The sequence below is a fragment of the Pempheris klunzingeri genome, chromosome 14 (genome assembly GCF_042242105.1).
Source record: "Pempheris klunzingeri isolate RE-2024b chromosome 14, fPemKlu1.hap1, whole genome shotgun sequence".
NCBI classification, from domain to species: domain Eukaryota; kingdom Metazoa; phylum Chordata; class Actinopteri; order Acropomatiformes; family Pempheridae; genus Pempheris; species Pempheris klunzingeri.
The window spans coordinates 8,173,409-8,196,146 of NC_092025.1; the positions used below are offsets into that span (position 1 = coordinate 8,173,409).

Below are 22,738 nucleotides of genomic sequence, written 5' to 3' on the forward strand. Positions count from 1 at the left end.
TAGACCCTACATGTGGGGGATGCTGGGTGATGGACACTCCGGCAAGTTCATCAAGTTGCACATAATAATAATAATAAATATTTTGTCAGAAACTGCATGTGCTGCTATTTTACCTCTCATTATCTCATCAATAAACCTACCTAGTAAGGACTGATTTGTTGTTTTGCAGTTAGAAAACACACTTAAAAGAACATTTATTAACACTAGGTTCATGATATTTACTATACTTCAGCGTGAAGCTAAACTACATGTTCAACTACATGTATAGGAATTTAACTGCTTTTGAATCAATGCTGATATGTAATGTAATCTAAACAACACTCACTCACACAACCCAGTTTAGCCCAGTTTGAGCCTAAACACTGGGCTGTCTTTAGATTTGCAAAAACACCAAATCAGTGCTTACTGGATGCTTTATATTTTAAAAAGATTGTTAAAATGCTCATTCTCAAATGCTCATGCTCACTCAAGGTCCAAAGAGGAATGCTCTATAGATGGTTAATAATAATTTGCTTTAAACATGAATAAAACTCACATTTTGAACACTTTATTCTGTATGATGGTGTAAATATTTTGTTGTCAGTCTAGTTTTCACATGATGTACGAGACACCACTGATCGAAGCCTTCTGAGACTGAATACTGTTAACTGATCACTGTTCAAACTGCCACTGGCTGATAGGAGGACACTGTCCACCACCTACTCACACCCTCACACTCTGCTGAGGTGCCAAAGCTGCACCGTGGACTTGGAGGGAAAACTCAGGATTCTTTTGTTTTTACCAGCACTTGTAATCTGGCAGGTTGTCTGCCAAATTATTCAGGACAATTGTTTTTGCGTGTTTTCTTTTTTTTTCACAATTCAAATAAAGCTCTTGTTCACATTTCATGCAGTTGTCTTAATATGTTCATTATACAGCGTACTGTACCAGTTAAACGTTTGGACACACCGAATGTCTTTATTTCTATTATTTTCTACATTGTAGAAAATAACCTTAACTAACCCCAGCACAGCAAAAGGTGGCTACTCTGAAGAATCTGATGCATAAAACACATTCTGGTTTGTTTGACACGTTTTTGTTTACTACATAATTCCATATGTGTTCCTTCATGGTTCTGATGTCTTCAATAGTAATCTATAATGAGGAAAATAATAAAATATAAACATCGAATGAGAAGGTGTGTCCAAACTTTTGACTGGCACTGTTAGATGTTACATCACCTCTGCTGCATCACATACATCTGATGTAAGACATTTAATCTATATTTGGCTTTCAAGATAAGTTTGATTTCTACACACAAGCTAACCCAACAAATATATTGGTACAAACCCTGACTGCTTAGCCTCTGTCTTTCTTTAGAACAATTTAGCTTTGTGTTAGTTTTTGCTCTTTGTAAAGCCTCTGAATGTTGCACTCTTTACAAAAGCCTTAAACCTTGCCTAGCTACTGTGTTCAACACTGGTCTTAGACTCCAGAATGGGTAACTGATTGCTGTTAAAATAAAAGTCCAGCTTTGATCACCACATTACTCACATCTCTCTTCCACTTCAAAGGCAGCGACGGCAAAGATGGCTATAAACCTAATGATCTTAACTCTGAGGTAATAGTTGTCGAATAGCAATCTTAGAACACGCCTTAGCACTGCTGCTCCTTCTCTCCAGGAACCAGTCATGACCGTGTTATTTTCAACCAGCAAAAAGTGTGACCCCAAAGTATTTTGTTTTTCTGGACTTGCTGCTTCACCTTGTTGTTTGTGCATGCTCACTGATGCTTCATCTCAGCAAGCTAAAAGTGGTGCTGCGCAACAGCTGCTGCTGCCATGCCCTTGGCTATACCAGCGGTGGCTGAGCAATAAAGGTGAATGAGCAAGTCTGTGGTCCTGTGCACTTCATTCCATATGCATGAGTGCAGCTCACTGCTTGCTAGGGCAATTCTCAAAACATCTCTGCTTGTGACAGTGAAGCCACACTTGAGCTGCAAATCCCTCGGCCCGAAAATGCTTTTTGTTGAATACATAAATGGCTCATATAGTTGATATAGAATGCTTTGTAAATGTATGTATGTGTATGACCTTTCCACACGCTACAGCTTTCACACTGTTTGATGTATGTAAAGACCACATAAAGAAGAGCTGAGTATCTTAAGATGAACACATTTTATCTGCACATTACATAGGGGTAGAAGAATATATACATATAAATATGGAAAAAAACTGAGGAAATACAGCGAAATTTTGGCTCTTTGGCACTGTTCACTAAAAATAAACTAAAAGTGAACAAAAAGTGATGTCACTTTTGGATATAGAAGCCTGAGTACACTCGTGCAAACAGCTGTAGATAGCTGCATGCTAAAGCGATGGTTCACACTATATTTACTCTTGGACAGAGGCCAAAGTTCATTATGGCGCATTATCACAATGGATACAGCAGCATTCTCTGTGGTCATCATTCACGCTGTCACGTTTCCAGATGATGCTTCATCTGTCTGCCTGACACCACCGGGGACGTGACAAAATAACCATGAGATGATCCGTAGCAAAACTGTTCCTCCTTCCGCTGTAGCTGCTGGTGCTAAAAAAAAAATCAGACGGTCTCCCATGAGAAAAATTGATCTGAACGCCCCCCCCCCCCCTGTGCGGGGCTCCTCTCGAACCTCTGTTGTGTCCATTTTCTCCTTGGCTGAGCATAGTGTTGTACTGGAAGAGCATCTCCACTGGGTCAAAAATGAACTGCAAAGTTTGGCAGACAGTAGAAAACTTCTCCCTGTAGTGTTGGAGAGATCTGAAGGTTGGAAGGAGAGAGTCCCAGAGCACCAAAAGGAAAGAGCTCTTCTCCTGTTCCTCCTCTTTAGGCCTGGTGGGCAAGCGGTAGCACACATGTGGGACTGAAGCAGTTATCTCACACTGCAAAGTGTTCAGAATACTAACTTAAAGGGCGATATCTTACAGATCAGTTAACATTTCAACCACGTGGTGCTGCCCCTGTATAATTGATCAATACATGTAAAGCTCAGATGGCATCTTTAAATTAATCATTATTCTTTGCATGACATGGTGTCAAAGCAACATGGTGCATGTTGAATAGCACATCCCTGGGTACTGGAAAAATACTAACTTTCCTCTGAAAGTAAGTGCTGAGATAAAAATGGCAGATTACCATCTACATCACACAGAACATATGAATAACACTCAACAGGCCTGTGTTATCATGAATAAAGCACTCGAGTGCGAGTGTCCTTTGTTTCAGAGCAGATACGCAGATAAGGTATGAATCCACCAGCTAAACTATAAAAATAAGGGAACAGACCGTTTTGTGTAAAATAGGCCACGAGCACATATTGTGAAAACACACAATTTATAAGACTATAGTATTAGAATTTACACAATACATCATTCCATCTCTTCCTTTACATATATGTGGAGTTATGTCTCAACTCACTTACTGTTAGCTCAGAGATCCCAAGGTTTTTTTTTAATTTTTTTTTATCTCTGCCATTGTCCAACATTTACTTGGTGATGACAACGTGGCCTCTGAAGCCATCTAGTGGGTCACAGTAGTAATACAGCATCTCTGATCACTGTTAGAGGACCGCTTGGATAGTGGATGAACTATAGAGGATGATTTCAGGGAATTGTGTACTTTTTTTGTTGTTGCTATTTTCTGGTGAAATCCTCTCCTTTCAGATTGCTGATGGCCTTTACAAGAGCAGCTTGCTCATTCATTGGGATTCTACTTTGCCTAGATCATCAAAACAAGAGACAAACAAAAGAAAGAAAAAAAAAGAAAAGAAAAAAACGCAGAAGCAAATGACGTCTTTTAGCTTCATATGTATGAAAATATGTGAATGCATTCTAAGTGTATTTTTACGTTCTTCACTTTAAACTTTGGTGAATCATCTCGTCGCACTGATGCTCTTTGGCAGCACATGGGGTGATCTATGGAAGCGGAGATGAGCACACTGCGCGGATCATTTCACATATATATATAAATACTTTGACTATTTCTGACACATTACAGACACGTAGACTCGCTCTTCTGCCTCTAACTATTGTCATAGCTGCACGAAGCGGATTTGTCATTCTAAACAGCGGCACTGTAAACATCCTGTGAAGCAAATATGTCCGCAAATAGCTTCGAGCACACGCGAACCCTTTAGGGCAGCAAACACCTGAAACTCAACCTTTTTTCTCGCTAAACACACGAGAAGTTGCGGAGCCTGATCCGGACATGAGCGCCGGTGCACTGCACGGAGCACACGCATGGACACGGACCACCTCTTCCGGGACCCGCCCCTCCTGTAACCCCACTAAGCCCGCCCACAGGAACCTCTCCGGGGTCTGATTGGCTCTCAACGAATGGAGCCTCCCTAGATATAGTTGAAATAGATCCAAAGTCTTTACTGCACTGTGAATCCTTTCTACCAGTGAGTGCAAAGTGTGTCTTTATTGTTTGATGTAAGAGTTGTTACTCTGCAACATTCACATACAAGGAAGTTTTTTTAATTTTATTTGTTTCTCTCAAGGCACGGTATATTCATAGAAATAGATGCGCAGCGACACATTCAGGCAAAAGACAACTATCACAAAACAAATGTGTATGAAGGCACTCACAGAAGCAGGGAAGACATAAAACAACAAAACATATCACTTTCAAAACGTAACTAACTTAAAACCAGGACAATCATTAATAAAAATGTGTAACAGAGGTACCTGTTAATCGACTGAGGAAGTTTATTAGTATATAATGATACTGCAATGTCTTGCCATATAAATTGAGCAGCATTATTATCACCAAATAGCAGTTAACTCTCTTACTTCTTCAGTATGTTAGTTCTTTTTAATGTGATTTGGCAGTTCACACATCTTTAATGTTTTTTTTAATTTCATTTAACACAAGCAGATTTTCTCATGCATAATTAAGAATATTGCCATTTCTACAACGCTGTATTCTAAATTATTTCACTATATTTTCCCATTAAATATCACAAATGAAATAAAATACAATATTTGTACTATTTCTATTTAATTTCCCCAAGCACAACTGGTCACAGCCATCTTGGATGTGAAATCTTTTCTACCTGGTCGATTTTCTATACCGGAAGCTGCGCGGTCAGAGGTCAACGTCCAGGAGTAACCTGCTCGCGTATCGTCACATCACCCCACTCTCTGCTGTTTAAGCGTCTGATGGGCTGTGTGACCTCACCATGATGTGATTTTTCTCATCATCACTGGAAACAGAGATGTTTGGGTTACAACATTAATTTATCAATCTCTTGGCCCTGTACTTTTTTTCCAGGATTACGCTTCGGTTCATCTCCACCGGTGAGTTGCTAGCCTAACCTAGATGTTTATCTGAGATTATGTTTCACAAGTAAGTGCCCTCCCTGTCCACAGTCGCCTTCAGCTGATTCCCACCACGCTGCAGTACCAGTACACCTCCAGTGCTGTCAGCAGTACTGTATTAGCTCAAATGCTCGGGCGTTATAATTGTATTAGCTACTGCCGGTAAGCTAGCTAACACCTACGTTATTAGCATCTGCACCTCAGCTTATCTGTGGCTGCTGCTGAGGTAGGAAGTTAGCTTTGCTGTGACAGGTAACGTAAATTAACGCTAGCCGACTTAAAACATTAACATTAGCGTACATGAACCCTACCTAGACAGCAGTTCACCGGCTGTGCCGTTAAATAAAATATGTCCGAGTCAGGCGTTTCGGTTAGCAAGCTAAATGCAGCTACCGTTTTGTGATGCTGCCCTGGCTCACGTTAGCAGTGTGTCTGGCTGCAGTGCTCGGCTTGTTTTTCTGGTCCCGCAAGCAGCTACAGATAGCAGGTAAGGCGTGCCCAGACGTTACCTGTCAGTCTGCTCGGGCCACTTGCACGAGCAGGTGGCAAAACATTTTTCGTTATAAAGGAGCAGGAGTGGTGTTGATTAACAGTGTGTAGGACACTGCAGAAGGAGAAGAGGGTAGGTAATGCTAGTGTGCTCTGTAAAATGCTCTGCAGCTCGATCAGTACATTGGCTAATTGGTGTTGATTGCGTTGGCTTTTAATTGGAAGGCCATTCCTGACAAGACTCACTGCATCTCACATGCAGGCAGGACTTCTGATTGCTGTTCAGCTAATTGCTGATTGATTTATACAAGTTTTTATAGCGTGCATCTGCTCTTTTCACACAGGTAGTGCTGTGTCATGGGATTGCACAAGGGCTGAAACAATGCTTCAAATGTTTCTGGCTGTGCGGATACTAGCAACAGTACAACTAGGATTGCATGCAAATGGCATTATTTAATTCTTCCTAAAATCTGATATATGTAGTGTAACTGTTTCGGTATGTTCAGTGATGGTTACCTCTTCTGAACTAATGAACTGATGCTGAGTCCAAATGTTGCAATATCAGCAGCTTTGTCAAGATACATGTGTTTATGCAACCCACTTTTGCAATAAGACAAACAGCGTCGCATACCAGCCAAGGCAATCTTGTGTCACACTGTTCCCTGATATGTGGACTGTCTGTATCTCCTTTATAACCGTCGTTGCCACTGCTGTGTGTCTTGCCAGTATTTGCAGCCTGCTCGTGTCGCCCGGCCATGGCACAGCAGGACGGTGCTGCCAAGAAGAACCCAGCTGTTGCGGCGTTGCACTCTCACTTCATCGTGGGATCAGTATCGGAGGAGAACTCTGAGGATGAAATCCAAGGGAAGCCTGACATGCAGCTGGAGGAAAAGGAGACGCGATCCTTGTCGCCATCCTCCGGTAGCTCAGACAGCACCTATGAAATGGGATTTGACAGCATCGATGGCCCTATGCAAAATCTAAGGTTAGAATTCAAACCTGGTCTCTATCACCTCTAGTCTCTCGAGTTTTTACCGACTATTGTGATTGTGATACCAGCTATGGAATCGGATCAGGTCTTTCTGTGATTATTTATTACGGTATTCTAACGCATGCAAATAGGGAACCTACAACGTGCTGTGTTTATGAGACTAGTCTATTTCAGCTGGCCTGTGGTCTAAAAATGAATATGCTCTTTTCAGTCCTTTTTTAACACGTGGAAAAAAAAAAAAAGGGGGATTTCTCTAGCTGCACACTGGTGAAGGGCTTCTCTGTGTCCTGAGTGTGTGAGGTGGGCCTGCAAAGTGCAAAGACTTCAAAATGCTGGTTTGGAAAAGTTGGAGAACACATGGAAATTCCCAAGAGAAAAGAGCTATTCAGTACCAACTTTGTTTAAAGCTTTGTTTAAAGTCTTTCACTGGACCTCTCATTTCGCCGTTACGTTCACTGTCACGTTAATTTACATTTACCTCCGAAGCTTTTCAGGAGACTTGTGTTTGACATTCAAATGAGATTCTGATGTAGGCAATTAGCCTCAGGATATCTTCCCTATAACTGCGCACTTCTTTCTTTCCAGTTGTCCTAAGGGGGCTAGAAACTACTTTGAAACATGTTTCTTATGTTTATCTATGCATATCCCTGGACCAATGATGTAGATGGTGCTCTGACTAACTTTTTGCGCTAGTCAGGAAAGTGACATTTAGTTCTGCGACTTTAGAACCTCATTATCTACTGTACATAAGACACTGGGCTTTCCTGAATCCTGCTAATTGCGTTGTCCAGCCTAGCATTGTGTGATCAGTTTCACAAGGACAAAGACATGATGAGAGAAGCGGGGGTTTAACTGAAAGAAACTGAGACTGTGGTTTTAAAACTGGACGCTCTGGATGGGGGTGTCTGGTCTGCCTCCTCCACCCACAAAACCGCCTCTCTCATAGGACAGAGCAAAGTCTTGCAGCTCCACAGCTGGCTTGAAAACTAATTTGCCTTGGGCTGGTACCCCTACAGTGATGCAATAATGCAGTATCAGGCCACAGAAAGCCAGCCAGCCGAAGGAGTTCAGGCACTGCCACACCTTCCAGCTGTATTACCCACCCCCCCAGTATGGTACCTCTTGGGGTGGAGCTTGATTCAGAAAGCTGTTGTCCTGTTGGAGTCACTTGCTCAAACATGTTTAAATGTTTGAGGACTGTAAAGTGTCCTGTACTGGTATGCACAATACGTTCTGCTGTCAGAGTTTAAACTGTAAGTAGACAGTTTTCTATTTAAAGATGTCAGCACTGACTCTTTTACTGTTGCTGTTCTTAGACCTAATCTCAAATCATTAACATCATTTGTCTTTCTAAGTTTTCAGGTTTTCATTTTTATTTGTCAAAGATAACAGTCGCCACCAAGCCATAAAGTTTAAGATAAGAGACAGTAGTCAAATCCTCTGCTCCTTACACCGGTTGGCGTCCGGTGCTGAATAACCACCTATTACCCAAATCTTTCCAAAATTAGAGGTGTTACAAAAGACCATTACATTTGTTATGTATGTATGTGTTAAAACAGGCCAAGCATGTCAGGGCTGCACCTGGTGAAGCAAGGCCGAGATCGCCGGCGGATTGATCTCCAGAGGGACTTCACTGTGGCATCTCCTGCTGAATTTGTCACCCGCTTTGGTGGCAACAAAGTTATCGAGAAGGTGATGACTTTTATTAAGCCCGTTCTTGAAAAGATACAAAAAGTGCTACCAGCAGATTAAATCATTCCATATTTAGGAATGAATCTCCATGCGATCTCTTTATTAATGACAACAAGCCAATGCTGTGATTAAAAAAAGTTCTAAAACAAAACAAATAGTTTGTTTTGTGCATCACGCAGCCCTGAAATGCAGTCACTATTGCAGTATGACGTCATCATGCATATAGACGCAGTACTGTCTGTGACACAATCACATAATTTTGACTTATGTGAGCAAATCATCATTGAAAACTCAACTATTCTGCTTCCTCAGGTGCTTATTGCCAACAATGGCATCGCAGCGGTCAAATGCATGCGCTCCATCCGCCGTTGGGCCTATGAGATGTTTCGGAATGAAAGGGCAATCCGCTTTGTGGTAATGGTGACCCCAGAGGACCTGAAGGCCAATGCAGGTGAGCTTTTAGCGAATATCTGAACATGTAAAATGCCCAAGTAAGTGTCCCAACTGTAGTTATGGTGAAACGACTTAGCTAAAGCCCCCAAAGCTGACATGGAATTACTGGACAGTTTGTAGTGATGGATATTGTAGATGTGGCTGCAGTAAGATAGCTTGGATGGAACAAATAGTTTTTTTTCTGTGGTTCTGTCTTTCACAGAGTACATCAAAATGGCAGATCATTACGTGCCTGTGCCAGGAGGGACTAATAACAACAACTACGCTAATGTTGAGCTCATTCTGGACATTGCTAAACGCATACCTGTTCAGGTACCAGCGCACACTCCACAGATTTATAGTTTTACCACATTAAGGAATACTTTTCTGATTGTCTGACTACCTGTTGTCTCTCTCCATTGTCCCTTACAGGCTGTGTGGGCCGGGTGGGGGCATGCCTCAGAGAACCCCAAACTCCCAGAGCTTCTTCATAAGAATAGCATTGCTTTCATGGGTAAGAGAAGCTCCTTACTTTATCTACCATTTTGTTGACTTTAAATGACCTTCACATTATCAGTTTACTCAACTTTTTTTTTTTTTTTGCTCCTCACTTCTTCCTTAGGTCCCCCAAGTCAGGCTATGTGGGCTCTAGGAGACAAGATTGCTTCATCTATCGTGGCTCAGACAGCTGGCATTCCCACCCTGCCCTGGAGTGGCGCAGGTAGGTCACAGTTTATATCAGGTCCAATGCTGGTCTTCCGTTTAGGCTGTTTATGATTAAAAAAATAAAACGTTTTCTTTATTATCAAAAAACAGTGAATGATTCTTTTATTTCCCCCAAATTGAAACCTCATGCAATAGGTGTTTGTTTTGTTTGATATTTCTCCAAATGTCTGGTATTTCAAGTCAAATTCCTGAGATTTCAGAAGAGGAAATTACTAACATCACACAATGCTTTCATAGAAATGAGATATGCTGAATGTGTGATGCTTTTCTTTCTCAGGCCTGACAGTCGAATGGACAGAGAACAACCAAAAGAAGAGAATCATCAACGTTCCGACCGACACGTATGAGCTTGGCTGCATCCAGGATGTAGAGGATGGCCTGAACGTAAGCATGCCATCTAACTGACGGCTCATAATGCCAAATGAGTGCAGCGTATTCTATTGTACAGTGTGCGTACGTGCTGGAAAGCTCTCTGTCCCTCTTGCCAGGCTGCAGAAAAGATCGGCTACCCTGTAATGGTTAAGGCCTCAGAGGGAGGTGGAGGAAAAGGCATCCGTAAAGTCAACTGTGCTGATGATTTCTCTAACCTATTCAGACAGGTAAGCGGAAACTCAGACTAAATGCAGTATTGAATTTGAAAAGTCATGCAGGACTGAATACATTGTAGAATGTGGTATCGTTATGTATTATTAGAGATCCCGATGGCAGGGAGAGTGGATTCAACGTTGGGTGTGGTTATGAACATTTAGAATATTCTTTTTTGTGCATTTGTTGATTGCAAGGATTTACTTTCTCTGTGGTTCTTCAGGTCCAGGCAGAAGTTCCAGGATCGCCCATTTTCGTCATGCAGCTAGCCAAGCATGCCCGCCATTTGGAGGTCCAGATCTTGGCTGATCAATACGGCAACGCCATTTCCCTGTTTGGCAGAGACTGCTCTGTGCAGAGACGCCACCAGAAAATTATAGAGGAGGCTCCTGCCACCATCGCCACCTCGGATGTGTTTGAGGATATGGAAAGGGTATAACCCATTTAGCGTTGTTTGTATCAGCACATAGCTGATAAATAGAGAATAAAATCAACTACGTGAATTGAAAATGAATTGAACACATTTGAACTTTGATATGAATAGGATTGTTTTCTCTCCTCAGTGTGCAGTGAAGCTGGCTAAGATGGTGGGCTACGTAAGTGCAGGGACAGTGGAGTACCTCTACAGCCAGGATGGCAGCTTCTACTTCCTGGAGCTCAACCCTCGCCTGCAGGTGGAACACCCCTGCACTGAGATGGTGGCTGATGTCAACTTGCCTGCCGCCCAACTGCAGGTCAGTCTGGCCCTGACACGGCTGCAGCGTTCGAAAGAGCACACTCCGTTACATTACAATACAATGCGTTTGAGTCCGTGGCTGTCCTGTGGCAGACAGTTAGCACGCTTCACCGCTTAGCACTAGTCGGGCCCCCTATCTCCATGGCAACCGACTGCAAAAGAAGGAGGCAACATGCTGAAACGGTGTTGTATAACCAGTGGTTGTAGCAGCACTCGGTCACGTGGTCCGTTCTGCAGTGTTTAGGATTGTGTGTAAATAGGTCAGTGGCAGACAAGCTGAAGGGCAGGGCTGCAGGGGAAAAGCTTTGTAGTCAAGCTGATTGGGTGTTGCAGTGGGAGTGACACACTGTCTGGCACAGAGATGAGACGCATCTCCTTCTGTGGCAACAACAGGATCCACTGTCTCTCTGCAAGATTGGTTGTTTAGAAAACTGGAAACATCACGTTAATAACTGTCAGATAAGCAAGCTGAAGAAAACTTGCAAGGTTATTCACTGATGCATTCATTCAGTCCTGAATGGTTAAATGAGGCGTTAACAGTGTTTGATCTGGTGTGAGCCTGTTTCTTATAGTGACATTTTTATCATGTTTTATGTGGATGTCCAAATAGACAACAAAGGAAAACTGAGGCATAGGCTTCTAGACAGATAATACCTAGCTTACAGAGCTAAAGGCTAGTAAAAACTGTGTAATAAGTTAGCAATTAGCATATACTCAAGGTGCGCAACATATGAGTGACAGTCCCTGTAACAGACACCCCTCAACAAGCATTTGTTGGAAGAAGGGATAAAAGAAAATGGCTGTTGAACTGCACAGACTATTACTATACAAAACAAGCTGATGACTGATGTTAGCTCTGAATCACATCATATGAAAAAATACACTTGTGGCTGAATACAAACACTAACAGTGTGTAACATGAACATGAGAGTGTTTGACTCACATTTTTATGGGTGCACATGCTAAAAGAAATGTACATTGGATGTCACTGCGATCGAGGTAGCGTTAGGTATTATCTGCATGACTCACTCACTGCTGTGTTTACAGGTATACACAGCGTTTGTGACAATAATTCAGTTTCTGTTGACGTTGGAGGGCAGTTTGAGCAAAGGCACCACCAGCAGCTATTTGCTCTCAGCAGCTTAGCTTCTGGATGGTTCGCCCCCCCCCCCCGGCCAAAACCTTTTGCATGGCTAATGGAGCCGCAGCCTAGGCCTTTCTCTGCTGGATTTTTTTTTTTGCCACATATTCTGGCTTGAATAGATGTGACTGAATATCCACAGCAGCCAAAACACTGTTAAATGAATCCTCGTCCATTACATCCTCTGCACTCATGTTTTGGGATGCCACTTTCGCTGTTGGAAACGTAGCTCGTAAGCAACACAGCCATAGAGAACAAGGAAGTTTTGCTCTAAGAGTGGCATCTACCGCACCCCCTTGCTACCCAGACTAGAAATCCAAGATGACATAGCTCGTAGTTCTTCCGGGACATCAAATATGCCAAATGATGGCACTGGTGACCTGGAAGAACGAGAGATTTGAAGTTTTCTCAGCCAGTGTAGCAAGCACTGAGGTATGTCTGTCTTCAGTTGACTGCATTTACCAACTACACTGATTGGACATCCACATGTTATTTGTACGTCAGCTCTAGAGCACAAATTTGTGTTGTACTAACAGCGCTGTGTCCTGTCAGATTGCCATGGGTATTCCTCTACAAAGGATCAAAGACATCAGGATGCTTTACGGGGTCCAGCCGTGGGGAGACTCTCCCATTGACTTTGAGGGTCTTTCGACTGCCCCCTCCCCACGGGGCCACGTCATTGCAGCACGAATCACCAGTGAAAACCCTGATGAGGTAAGCCACACTCTCATAGCTAAAGATTACATCAAGTCTGTGGGTTCTGTTGTGGTTCTGTTCCTGTTAAAATGTTCACTCTTTAATTCTGTTGTACCATAAATAAATTGTTGGCCATCGTTGTTACTAAATGTTAACCTCTAATAGTCAAATTAGCTGTTTTTGGTTTTGGTTCAGTTTGTGAAGAAGAAATGTGGTGTGAATGCAGGGTTTCAAGCCAAGCTCCGGAACAGTGCAAGAGCTAAATTTCCGCAGCAATAAGAATGTGTGGGGATACTTCAGCGTGGCAGCGGCTGGAGGGCTGCATGAGTTTGCTGACTCCCAGTTTGGACACTGTTTCTCTTGGGGAGAGAATCGGGAAGAAGCCATCTCGTGAGTACACACACACCCTTTCTAAAAACCTCCCGTGTTAGACAGCTCACTCAGGAGACATTTATTTATTGATAATGTTAATATATATTTACAGTATTTTTGTCAGTCATTGACATATTTTATTTTGTCTTAATCTTCTTTTCTAGCAACATGGTTGTTGCTCTGAAGGAGTTGTCTATCAGGGGAGACTTCAGGACCACAGTGGAATACCTCATTAAGCTGCTGGAGACTGAAAGCTTTCAGCACAACAGCATCGACACCGGCTGGCTGGACAGGCTTATCTCGGAGAAGATGCAGGTATGCAGAGATGCTGCAGCTGTGGCCGCTGGATGCTCTTTGAGAAAATAAGAAAAGATATGTTTGACATAGTGACCCATATTATAATGCCAGTGCTGAAACCACACTCCAAGGCAGTGAGGGTTATCCTCCTCCTAGTTTCAATTTAAGCTTGCATGTTCGATATTTTCACGGATGAGACGTACTGTAAAGTGTATGTTGTGTGCAGGCGGAGCGTCCCGATACAATGCTGGGAATTGTGAGCGGGGCCCTTCACGTGGCAGATGTCAATCTGAGGAACAGTGTGTCCAACTTTCTACATTCTCTGGAAAGGTAAAAAAATATGGCATGTTGCAGTAATCAATTTTAAGCAGTAAAACACTCAGGGGAATAAAACAAATTGATATTCTCTGTGCTGGCGACCAGGGGCCAGGTGCTGCCTGCACACACACTGCTCAACACTGTGGATGTGGAGCTGATCTATGAAGGAACTAAGTATGTCCTGACAGTGACACGCCAGTCTCCCAACTCCTACGTGGTCATCATGACCAACTCCTCTGCTGAGGTGGACGTCCATCGGCTCAGTGATGGAGGTCTTCTGCTGTCTTACGATGGAAGCAGCTACACTACCTACATGAAGGAAGAGGTGGACAGGTAAAAGGAAACACAGCCTCAGAATGAATCAGTAGAATGAAAGTGAATTAAAAGATAATGAAATGGCACATTTTTGTTTTGTTATTTCATTGCCAAGGAATATCTTCACTCTGGTTCTGTTAAAACGAATTATATATTTGTTTTTGTCCCCCACAGGTATCGCATCACGATTGGGAACAAGACTTGTGTTTTCGAAAAGGAGAATGATCCTTCGCTGCTGCGGTCGCCTTCAGCAGGAAAACTGATCCAGTACACAGTCGAGGATGGCGGGCATGTGTTCTCTGGCCAGTGCTACGCTGAAATAGAGGTACAGTGTGTTAGGGCTTGTGTGTATGCTGTCCACAAGAAAGATGGAATTGCTTCAACTTCACTTCATTGTTGTCTGATGAGTTGTATAAATGTGGACCCTGTACTTGTTGATTCTAGGTGATGAAGATGGTAATGACTCTCACGGCTGCAGAGTCTGGTTGTATTCACTACGTGAAGAGGGCCGGAGCGGCACTGGAGCCTGGCTGCGTCATTGCCAAGCTGCAGCTGGACGACCCGAGCAGAGTGCAGCAGGTACTGCGGGCGCTGTATGCCAAGATTTTTATGCCTGCTACAAAATTGCCCATCATATGTTATATCTCGTTGTTTGTTTGTTCAAAATATCAGTTTAGCCATCTAATTGATAGGCTCAGTAACTGGCTTACAAAATTTCAGGGCTGCATTTTCAAATACAAGAGATGCACTCTGCTTTCTCACTCTATAAGCGTATTTCTAAGTTATTTGAATGTGTGGATATTTGTTTATGACACTTTATAAAGTCAAAACATTAATGAGGCAGGGAAGTGGGGCCGCCAGCAAAGATGATTTCTGAACAAAGCTATGTCAGGAGGTGGGGAGGCAGACTTAATAGTGGAGGAAGGAGCCCACTTCTAGGAAATGTGTCACTACTGGTTAGGTAACAATGCCCGAAGGGGAACAAAGAGTAAACTACATATTTTAGACTGCTTTGTTAGACAAACATTCAGGGTAAGTGCAGAAGTCTTCAGGCTATCATCTGTCATTCATTTATCAACAGGCCTAACCCTAGCCTGCTAGACCACACTATGCTAATGTGACACATCAGCACACGCACAGCAGTGTTGTAAAATGTGTATGATAAGTATTTGTTTTTGTCTCATAGGCAGAGCTCTACACGGGAGACCTGCCTTCTATCCAGGCAGTAGCTTTGAGAGGGGAGAAGCTACACAGAGTCTTCCACAACACGCTTGATCATCTTGTGCACATAATGAATGGCTACTGTCTTCCCGAGCCCTTCTTTAGTACTAAAGTAAGAATTCATGCTCCCCTTGGTGCGAACCAACAGCGGCTCCTCCAGCTGTGAACAGTGCTTAAATACATGCCTCCTTGTGTCTGCCTTAGCTGAAAGAGTGGGTGGAAAGGTTGATGAAAACAATGCGTGATCCCTCTTTGCCACTGCTGGAGCTTCAAGACATCATGACCAGTGTGTCCGGTCGCATCCCCCCTGCCGTGGAGAAGGCCATCAAGAAGGAGATGGCTCAGTATGCCAGCAACATCACCTCTGTGCTCTGCCAGTTTCCCAGCCAGCAGGTGTCCCACTCACACATGCACGTGCCATGCTAACCACGCACACAAAATTCCTCCTTAATGTACCTCATCACTAACAGTATAACTCCTGTTAAGCGCCTTGCTGTTACTCTTTCTTTGCCAGCAACAATAAGGTTACATTTCTACGGTAACCCTACTTCTCTGAGAATGGAGTGATTAGTTATGTATAGATGTATAGCATGTCTTAATGCCACAGTGGATGATCTGTAGAACAGTAAAAGCCTGTTAAAATAAATAGATGGTAGTGTTTTCATAAGATCAAAGTTTTTCTCGTTACATTTTGCAGTGGGATTTTTCATTTTAGTGTCCAGTTGCACTCCAATTTTCAGGTCGGCTAGAGAATTACTGTGTCCACCTCCTCTTGACTTTTTATGCACTGTTTTGTGCAAACAAATGATTTCAAAATATATATCTGAGTAATCACATATCTGTCTAAGTAAAATGGTAAGCAGACGCAGGACAGTATCTATTTGTTATGAATCAGTCCCTCAGGAGACAGACTTTTTTTTTGTTATTACAATTTGCTGGATTATTTAAACAACACACTGAATTCAGAGTGTTCTATTTACTACACTAGACTTGCATATAAAAAGGTCAGTGCGCTCATGAGAGGAAGTGAAAGGTCGTTATAACATGCTTCTTCATGATATTTGCCATAACATTGCCACAAATGTCACACTCACTCTGGATATAACGGGAGCAAGCTAACTGAGGGGTCATCGGTATCAGTGGGATTAAATGCTCTTGAGTATCGACTACTGTTGGGATTAAATGCTTATATCGTTTATCTCTCTTGTTTCCAGATTGCAAACATCTTGGACAGCCATGCTGCCACTCTTAACAAGAAGTCAGAGAGAGAAGTCTTCTTTATGAACACACAAAGCATCGTTCAGCTGGTGCAGAAGTGAGTCCGAAGCTGTGCAGTCTGTACTGTAATGTGCTGCATGACGCCATCTTATTCTTAACACTGAGACTGACTGGCTGATTTTCCAAGTCACTCCATCTCCTGTTCCACAAATTGTTTGTGTCAGACCAGAATGTTTTTGTCTCCCAACAGGTATCGCAGTGCCATCCGAGGTCACATGAAGGCAGTGGTGATGGACTTGCTCAGACAGTACCTGAAAGTAGAGATCCAGTTTCAGAATGGTGAGAAACAGCAGCAGGGTTTCAAGGGTTTATATGCAAAAGTAGTGTGAAACTGTTTTTCAGAAGAATCGCAGTTACTCATTCTGTTCACTTGGTGGAGCTCTTTCCTAGTGAACACCTCAGCGTCAGTGACTCTGCAGTCCCCTGTGCAGTATTAACCAAAGCTCTCCTGTGCTTGATTTGTTAACAGGACACTATGACAAGTGTGTGTTTGCGCTGCGCGAGGAAAACAAAGGCGACATGGCCAATGTGCTCAACTACATCTTCTCCCATGCTCAAGTCACCAAGAAGAACCTGCTGGTCACTATGCTGATTGTAAGTGTCCGTGTTTGAAAGCCTTGCTTCATGCCTGATAGAAATAAACTTCCCTTAGAAGACATCTCCTGTTTATGGGATATTGACTCCTTTATTATAACCATATTAATATACCAGTTCAGTAACACAAAGGTCTAATTTATTAGATTTCATTGAGGCACTTCTGCTTATTATTATTGTCTACTCATGTAAATATATGTATGAACTGTTAATGTGTGATATGACCATAAGCAATTCATTACTAATTCCTCTTCTAAGATTGTGTTGAGATTAATTTACTCATGGCTCAGTGAGGTAATGAAATCACTGATCAATATAATTGCTGAAAATCAAAATGTAAATGTGTTAAACTTAAGCATTAGTGGGAAAAGTGCATTATTTTTTCAACCAAAGTGTTATATGATATCTAGCTGGGGATCTTATGTATGCATGTATGTGTCTGTGTTTAGGACCAGCTGTGTGGCCGTGATCCCACACTGACAGATGAACTGATGGCCATCTTGACTGAACTCACCCAGCTCAGCAAGACGACCAATGCCAAGGTGGCGCTGCGTGCGCGACAGGTCAGACGTGGACTCTTTTTGCTGATCTATTTGTTTTAGGTTCCACTGAAAATACTTTATTCAATATTCATTGCGTTTAAGGGGCAAAGTCATCTATTGCTAATAGTTTAAAAAAAAAAAAAAGCAAGCAATCCATTTCAAAATAAGGGGAGAGCACACTGACGGAGAAGAAGTACCCTGCATGGCAAAAATGTATTGTTAGAAGTGAGGATGTATAATAAATGTGCCTGTTTAAAGTCAAAACCTGAAAAATAGGAATTCCTCTGAAGTGGTTCAAGCTGCTTTATGTAGGTTTTTCATGTAACTGTAGTGTTTTCATAACAAAGTGGAGTTATTTAAGATTAGAATGTCTCATCCCCACATGTTCACAAGCAGTTTTGCCCCATTTACTGACATCAAATTTTGGGGTTGACTATGGGGTTATAGATAAGTCCAGGTAATGTCAAATCTATAAAAAATGTAGAAAGGCTGCCTGAGAGCACAGAGATGCATCGGTTAGATTTTTCACACTGGACCAAAGTTTTTATCATAGACTGTATCTTGCTATTATCAATGAACTAAGGTGAGAATTCCACCACCAGGTGTCGCAATTTACTCATTTTGCATTGGTAAAAACACATGAAACAATAGACATGGACACTGTCACAAACTGTAAAGAGAGAAATGTGCTTTCACTCATCATTTAATGGTAAATAAATGAGTCATAAGTAAAGGACTTTGATTCATCCTCTTTACGCAGGTGCTGATAGCCTCCCACCTCCCCTCTTACGAGCTGCGACACAACCAGGTGGAGTCCATCTTCCTCTCTGCCATCGATATGTACGGACACCAATTCTGCATTGAGAACCTGCAGGTAGGCAGTTGCAGTTGTGGCTTTATCTAATCCTCTAAGAAAAGGAGAAAGCGCTCAAGATGATGCTAATTATCTGTTGTTGTTTTTTTTTTTTCTAGAAACTGATCCTTTCAGAAACGTCCATCTTTGATGTCCTGCCGAACTTCTTCTACCACAGTAATCAGGTAGTCAGGATGGCTGCCCTCGAGGTGAGAGGAGTAACGAGCTCAATCCACAAATCTGGTTGACTTGACTTGATTTCACCGAATGTTAAAATGCGAGAGATTCACTCATCAAACACATTTTTTCCGTGGCTTTATCTCCAATAACCGCAGGTGTACGTTCGCAGAGCATACATTGCATATGAGCTCAACAGCGTTCAGCATCGACAACTGAAGGACAACACGTGTATAGTAGAGTTCCAGTTCATGCTTCCCACCTCGCACCCAAACAGGTACTATGAACGCCCCAAAATGCCCGCAACACTCACGTGCTGTGCATCATCTTTCCTGCTCTCCCCTTAAATGGCACCGTGGACAAGAATCAGTATTTGTGATAAGGATGGATATTTAATTTTCCGTTTGGTGGCAGTGATGCTGGCGAGTTGGCAGCACCAGTATATATTTGGTCACATTTTAATTTTAATTTTGTGCACATCTTAGCGGCAGCACCTGCAACTATCTTTTTGTTGTTCCTACTCACTGCCTTCTCACTCAGAATTACCAGCATCATATGATGGCTCTATTTTTGTATCGTCCTTTGCCTCACAGACCACTGCAGCATTCATTTTCATTTATTCATTTATTCAATTCAACCGGAGTTTACTTTGCATTCTTACGTCATCCACGGTGCCACAGTTCCCCCCCACCCCCCCACCTTCCCAGCTGTGTGTCATTGTTCATATCTGTTCTCCATGTAAATGCTCCTCATGTGCAAAAGAAGGTATTTGACAAGACTGAAAATACTTTTCTTGGTTTGTCAGAAGTGTGTGAGTAGTGCCAAGAGCAAATACGCGGCCTCGCAGCCTCAAGAGTCTCATTGTCAAGTCGCCCCTCCTTGTAAGTCCTGGAGAAATGCTGGGGCGCTCTCATGCCATCCAAAACCTTAAAACCGGAGAGAAACCACAGACAAACACGGGAGTCGTCTTGTACATGCTCAGCATTTGAAAAAGCTTGAAACAGACAGAGGACTGTGGCATTCCTGTTGCACTTGTGTTCTGCATCCTACCTATGTGATTGTGTCCTGTTTGTCTGTCTGTATGTGTGTGTATGTTTTGGTGTATTTGCTTGCCGCTTCGCAACAGTAGTGTTTTCTTTTGCTGTGTTGGGTTCGGCTTGTTTATGTCATTAGTCGTTCGTTGGATGCCATCAAACACACATTTTAGTGCATGCTTGTGATTTGATGTGTCTGAATTAACCTGAATGTTTAGCTCACCACTGTGAACTAAAGACAGCATGGGAGTGTGAAATGATTCTGAGTACGCCTCAGGACAAGGAGGCCTTAACGTGATGATGCATGTTGTAAAGGGAGCAGTCGGGAAGTAAAATGTGTGTTTATGGCTAGAATGTTACTTTCAACTTACTTTATCCTGCATTTTCACATTTCTAGCATCCATTTAGATATCGATCAATGCAAAATAAATTATGTTAGAGTGCACACACATACACACACATTGCTACACCATGACTGTCTTCCTCTCCTGATGCCTGCCACTAACTACTTGGTAATCGATGTTGTTTGATTGCAGAGGGAACATCCCCACTCTAAACAGGTATTGTAAACATTCTCTTTATTGCATAGACTACCAGACACTAGCTAGCTGCATGGTCAAATCATTAATCCATGTTATAAATACGATTAATCTAACGATAATGTCAACAGACTGTTAATTTGGTCGTGTAACTATTTGAAATTTCTCAAAATGGATGCAACTGGAGTTTAGTCTGATTAAGAAACCCAATGTTTCTTCAGTTTTACTGACAACAGCATGGCTCTTAGCATTCAGCCTCTGTGTCAAACATTTTTCTAGTCTGTGCGTGTGTGAGTTTGTGTCTTTGTGAAAGAGCGTTATATTCCCGACTATTGTGTGTCCATGCATCCGTGTTTTTGAGATATGGAATAACATGGGGGATGTAATGCGGTGTCAAATAATTACATGTTGGGGAAATGTTGTACACCAGTGCAAATCTCCTGAACGGAAACCTGTGACTGTCCTGCCAGGAAAATGTCGACTCCAATACTGGACACGGACACTAAATTACAAGACCTTAAAGCACAAGATAATAAATCTAAGGATGATAATGCAGAGGAGACAAAAGCCTCAGTTTTGGAATCTGTGGACAGGTTTGACACACAAAACCTCTCGCGTGCTTTCAGTGGGTGTAACCTCTGGGACAGCATCTTACAATCAACGGACTAACACCCAACAGCATCAACCACGGAAATTTAAAGGGTCTTTCTGGTGGTTTCCTCGTTCCTGTGAAAGGAAAATCTTCTTTGGTTTTAATTTGACTAACGTGCTCTGTCAAAAATCCCTCACATACTGTATAGCTCCTTTCACTGTGTTACTAGTTGCTTTTATAATTGGAACCTCATTCAGTTTATACTTTGGAGTCCCGTACAAGTAACACCTAAGATTTGCAGTTCTCTTCATACGTTTTATTATATCGCAGTAACCCAAACTACAGAAAAAACTGAGGGCTCAAAACTGTACTGAGGTTCTTAAAGGTGGATTGGGGTCAGCTTCGGAGTCATTCTAGTGATCTGTGAGATTCCCATCTTAACTGCGGTCTGTCGTTATGCCAGGATGTCGTTCTCATCCAACCTGAACCACTACGGCATGGTGCATGTTGCTAGCGTCAGTGACGTTCTGCTCGACACATCTTTTACACCACCTTGTCAGCGCATGGGAGCCATGGTCGCTTTCCGCTCCTTCCAGGAGTTCACCAGGTCAGTCAGTGCATAAAGTAGTTCTCAACTTCACTCTGTTTCATTAGTAAGTGAAGGTGATATTGCCAGCATGAGAAATTGGAATTTCCGATTATTTTTTTCCCCCTCCTCTACAGGAACATAACAGACGTGTTGAGCTGCTTCTCTGACTCTCCTCCCCCGAGTCCAACCTTCCCAGAGGGAGGTAATCCTGTCCTGTATGGCGAAGAGGACAATAAGGTGACCAGAACAGATTTCTGGTAGTCAGAGGCTGGTGGTGGAACCTGCATGGCTATGTGCCATAGAATGAAGTGTTAATAATATTTGCTTTGTCGTCCAGAGTGTGCAGGATGAGCCTATCCACATCCTGAATGTGGCTATAAAGACAGACAGCGACATCGATGACGATGGCCTGGCAGCCATGTTCCGAGAGTTCACCCACTCAAAGGTGGGGAGCGGTCTACAACGAGGCCTTTGCTTCTCTTGATTTCAGTGGAGAGAGTCAAACATTTGAAATGGCTCTTTTGACATGACATTTTTTTTGTATTTTTCCCATTCCAGAAATCTTTGCTGTTTGAACATGGCATCCGTAGGCTGACTTTCCTTGTGGCTCAGAAGGTGAGGACCTTTTGGTAATATTTACAAATTCAACTACCAGTCTCCACAATCTGCTGCCCTGCTTGTCACCAATTTAGCACTTGTAAATAGCATGTATCAAAATTTTACAAATGAACTGTACTGCGTCTTTCTCTTCATGACTACTAATACTTAATCAGTGGTTTAATAGGGAATTGTTGTTTATAGGGACATTATTGTAATTGTAATAATTTGCATTTGAAATTTAGCTTCTCATCCTGTTTGTGTTTGTATCTCTTTCTGCATGCCCCGCTTTTTCTGCATTTATGATGACAGGATTTCAGGAAGCAAGTCAACTGTGAGGTAGACCAAAGGTTTCATGTAAGTAGAGGAAGACAAAGGAAATGAGGACAGATGTCCCTTTGATTTATTGGACGAGTATTGATGCATTCGGTTAAGAACAGTACAAACACACCCTACCAAGGAGGTGCACATTAGATGTCCAGTCAGTCAGTTCCAACATCTGTTTTAAAATACTGTAGACAATCCACAGGAGGTTCATTAATGAGATCAAAAGACAGCGTGCTAATAGTCCCACATGAAATTCATCCAGCA

General features: G+C 42.5%; 1 protein-coding gene across 1 annotated transcript in view; it reads left to right on the plus strand.

Moving 5' to 3' along the window:
• The first annotated feature begins 5,183 nt into the window (after positions 1-5,183).
• The window catches only part of acaca (acetyl-CoA carboxylase alpha), a 32,974-nt gene continuing 15,419 nt past the window's right edge, over positions 5,184-22,738 (plus strand). The window contains exons 1-33 of the mRNA XM_070843941.1: positions 5,184-5,320; positions 6,557-6,815; positions 8,381-8,513; positions 8,826-8,964; positions 9,169-9,278; positions 9,378-9,459; positions 9,568-9,666; positions 9,949-10,055; positions 10,160-10,270; positions 10,480-10,689; positions 10,820-10,990; positions 12,686-12,847; positions 13,056-13,219; positions 13,366-13,516; positions 13,725-13,828; positions 13,922-14,149; positions 14,306-14,456; positions 14,576-14,710; positions 15,318-15,464; positions 15,557-15,745; positions 16,567-16,667; positions 16,821-16,909; positions 17,100-17,224; positions 17,674-17,787; positions 18,527-18,640; positions 18,739-18,828; positions 18,955-19,073; positions 20,367-20,390; positions 21,425-21,568; positions 21,685-21,787; positions 21,888-21,995; positions 22,109-22,165; positions 22,460-22,504. Coding sequence (XP_070700042.1) covers positions 6,586-6,815; positions 8,381-8,513; positions 8,826-8,964; positions 9,169-9,278; positions 9,378-9,459; positions 9,568-9,666; positions 9,949-10,055; positions 10,160-10,270; positions 10,480-10,689; positions 10,820-10,990; positions 12,686-12,847; positions 13,056-13,219; positions 13,366-13,516; positions 13,725-13,828; positions 13,922-14,149; positions 14,306-14,456; positions 14,576-14,710; positions 15,318-15,464; positions 15,557-15,745; positions 16,567-16,667; positions 16,821-16,909; positions 17,100-17,224; positions 17,674-17,787; positions 18,527-18,640; positions 18,739-18,828; positions 18,955-19,073; positions 20,367-20,390; positions 21,425-21,568; positions 21,685-21,787; positions 21,888-21,995; positions 22,109-22,165; positions 22,460-22,504 — 4,056 coding nt within the window. The 5' untranslated portion in view covers positions 5,184-5,320; positions 6,557-6,585. The remainder of the gene's footprint in view (positions 5,321-6,556; positions 6,816-8,380; positions 8,514-8,825; positions 8,965-9,168; positions 9,279-9,377; positions 9,460-9,567; positions 9,667-9,948; positions 10,056-10,159; positions 10,271-10,479; positions 10,690-10,819; positions 10,991-12,685; positions 12,848-13,055; positions 13,220-13,365; positions 13,517-13,724; positions 13,829-13,921; positions 14,150-14,305; positions 14,457-14,575; positions 14,711-15,317; positions 15,465-15,556; positions 15,746-16,566; positions 16,668-16,820; positions 16,910-17,099; positions 17,225-17,673; positions 17,788-18,526; positions 18,641-18,738; positions 18,829-18,954; positions 19,074-20,366; positions 20,391-21,424; positions 21,569-21,684; positions 21,788-21,887; positions 21,996-22,108; positions 22,166-22,459; positions 22,505-22,738) is intronic.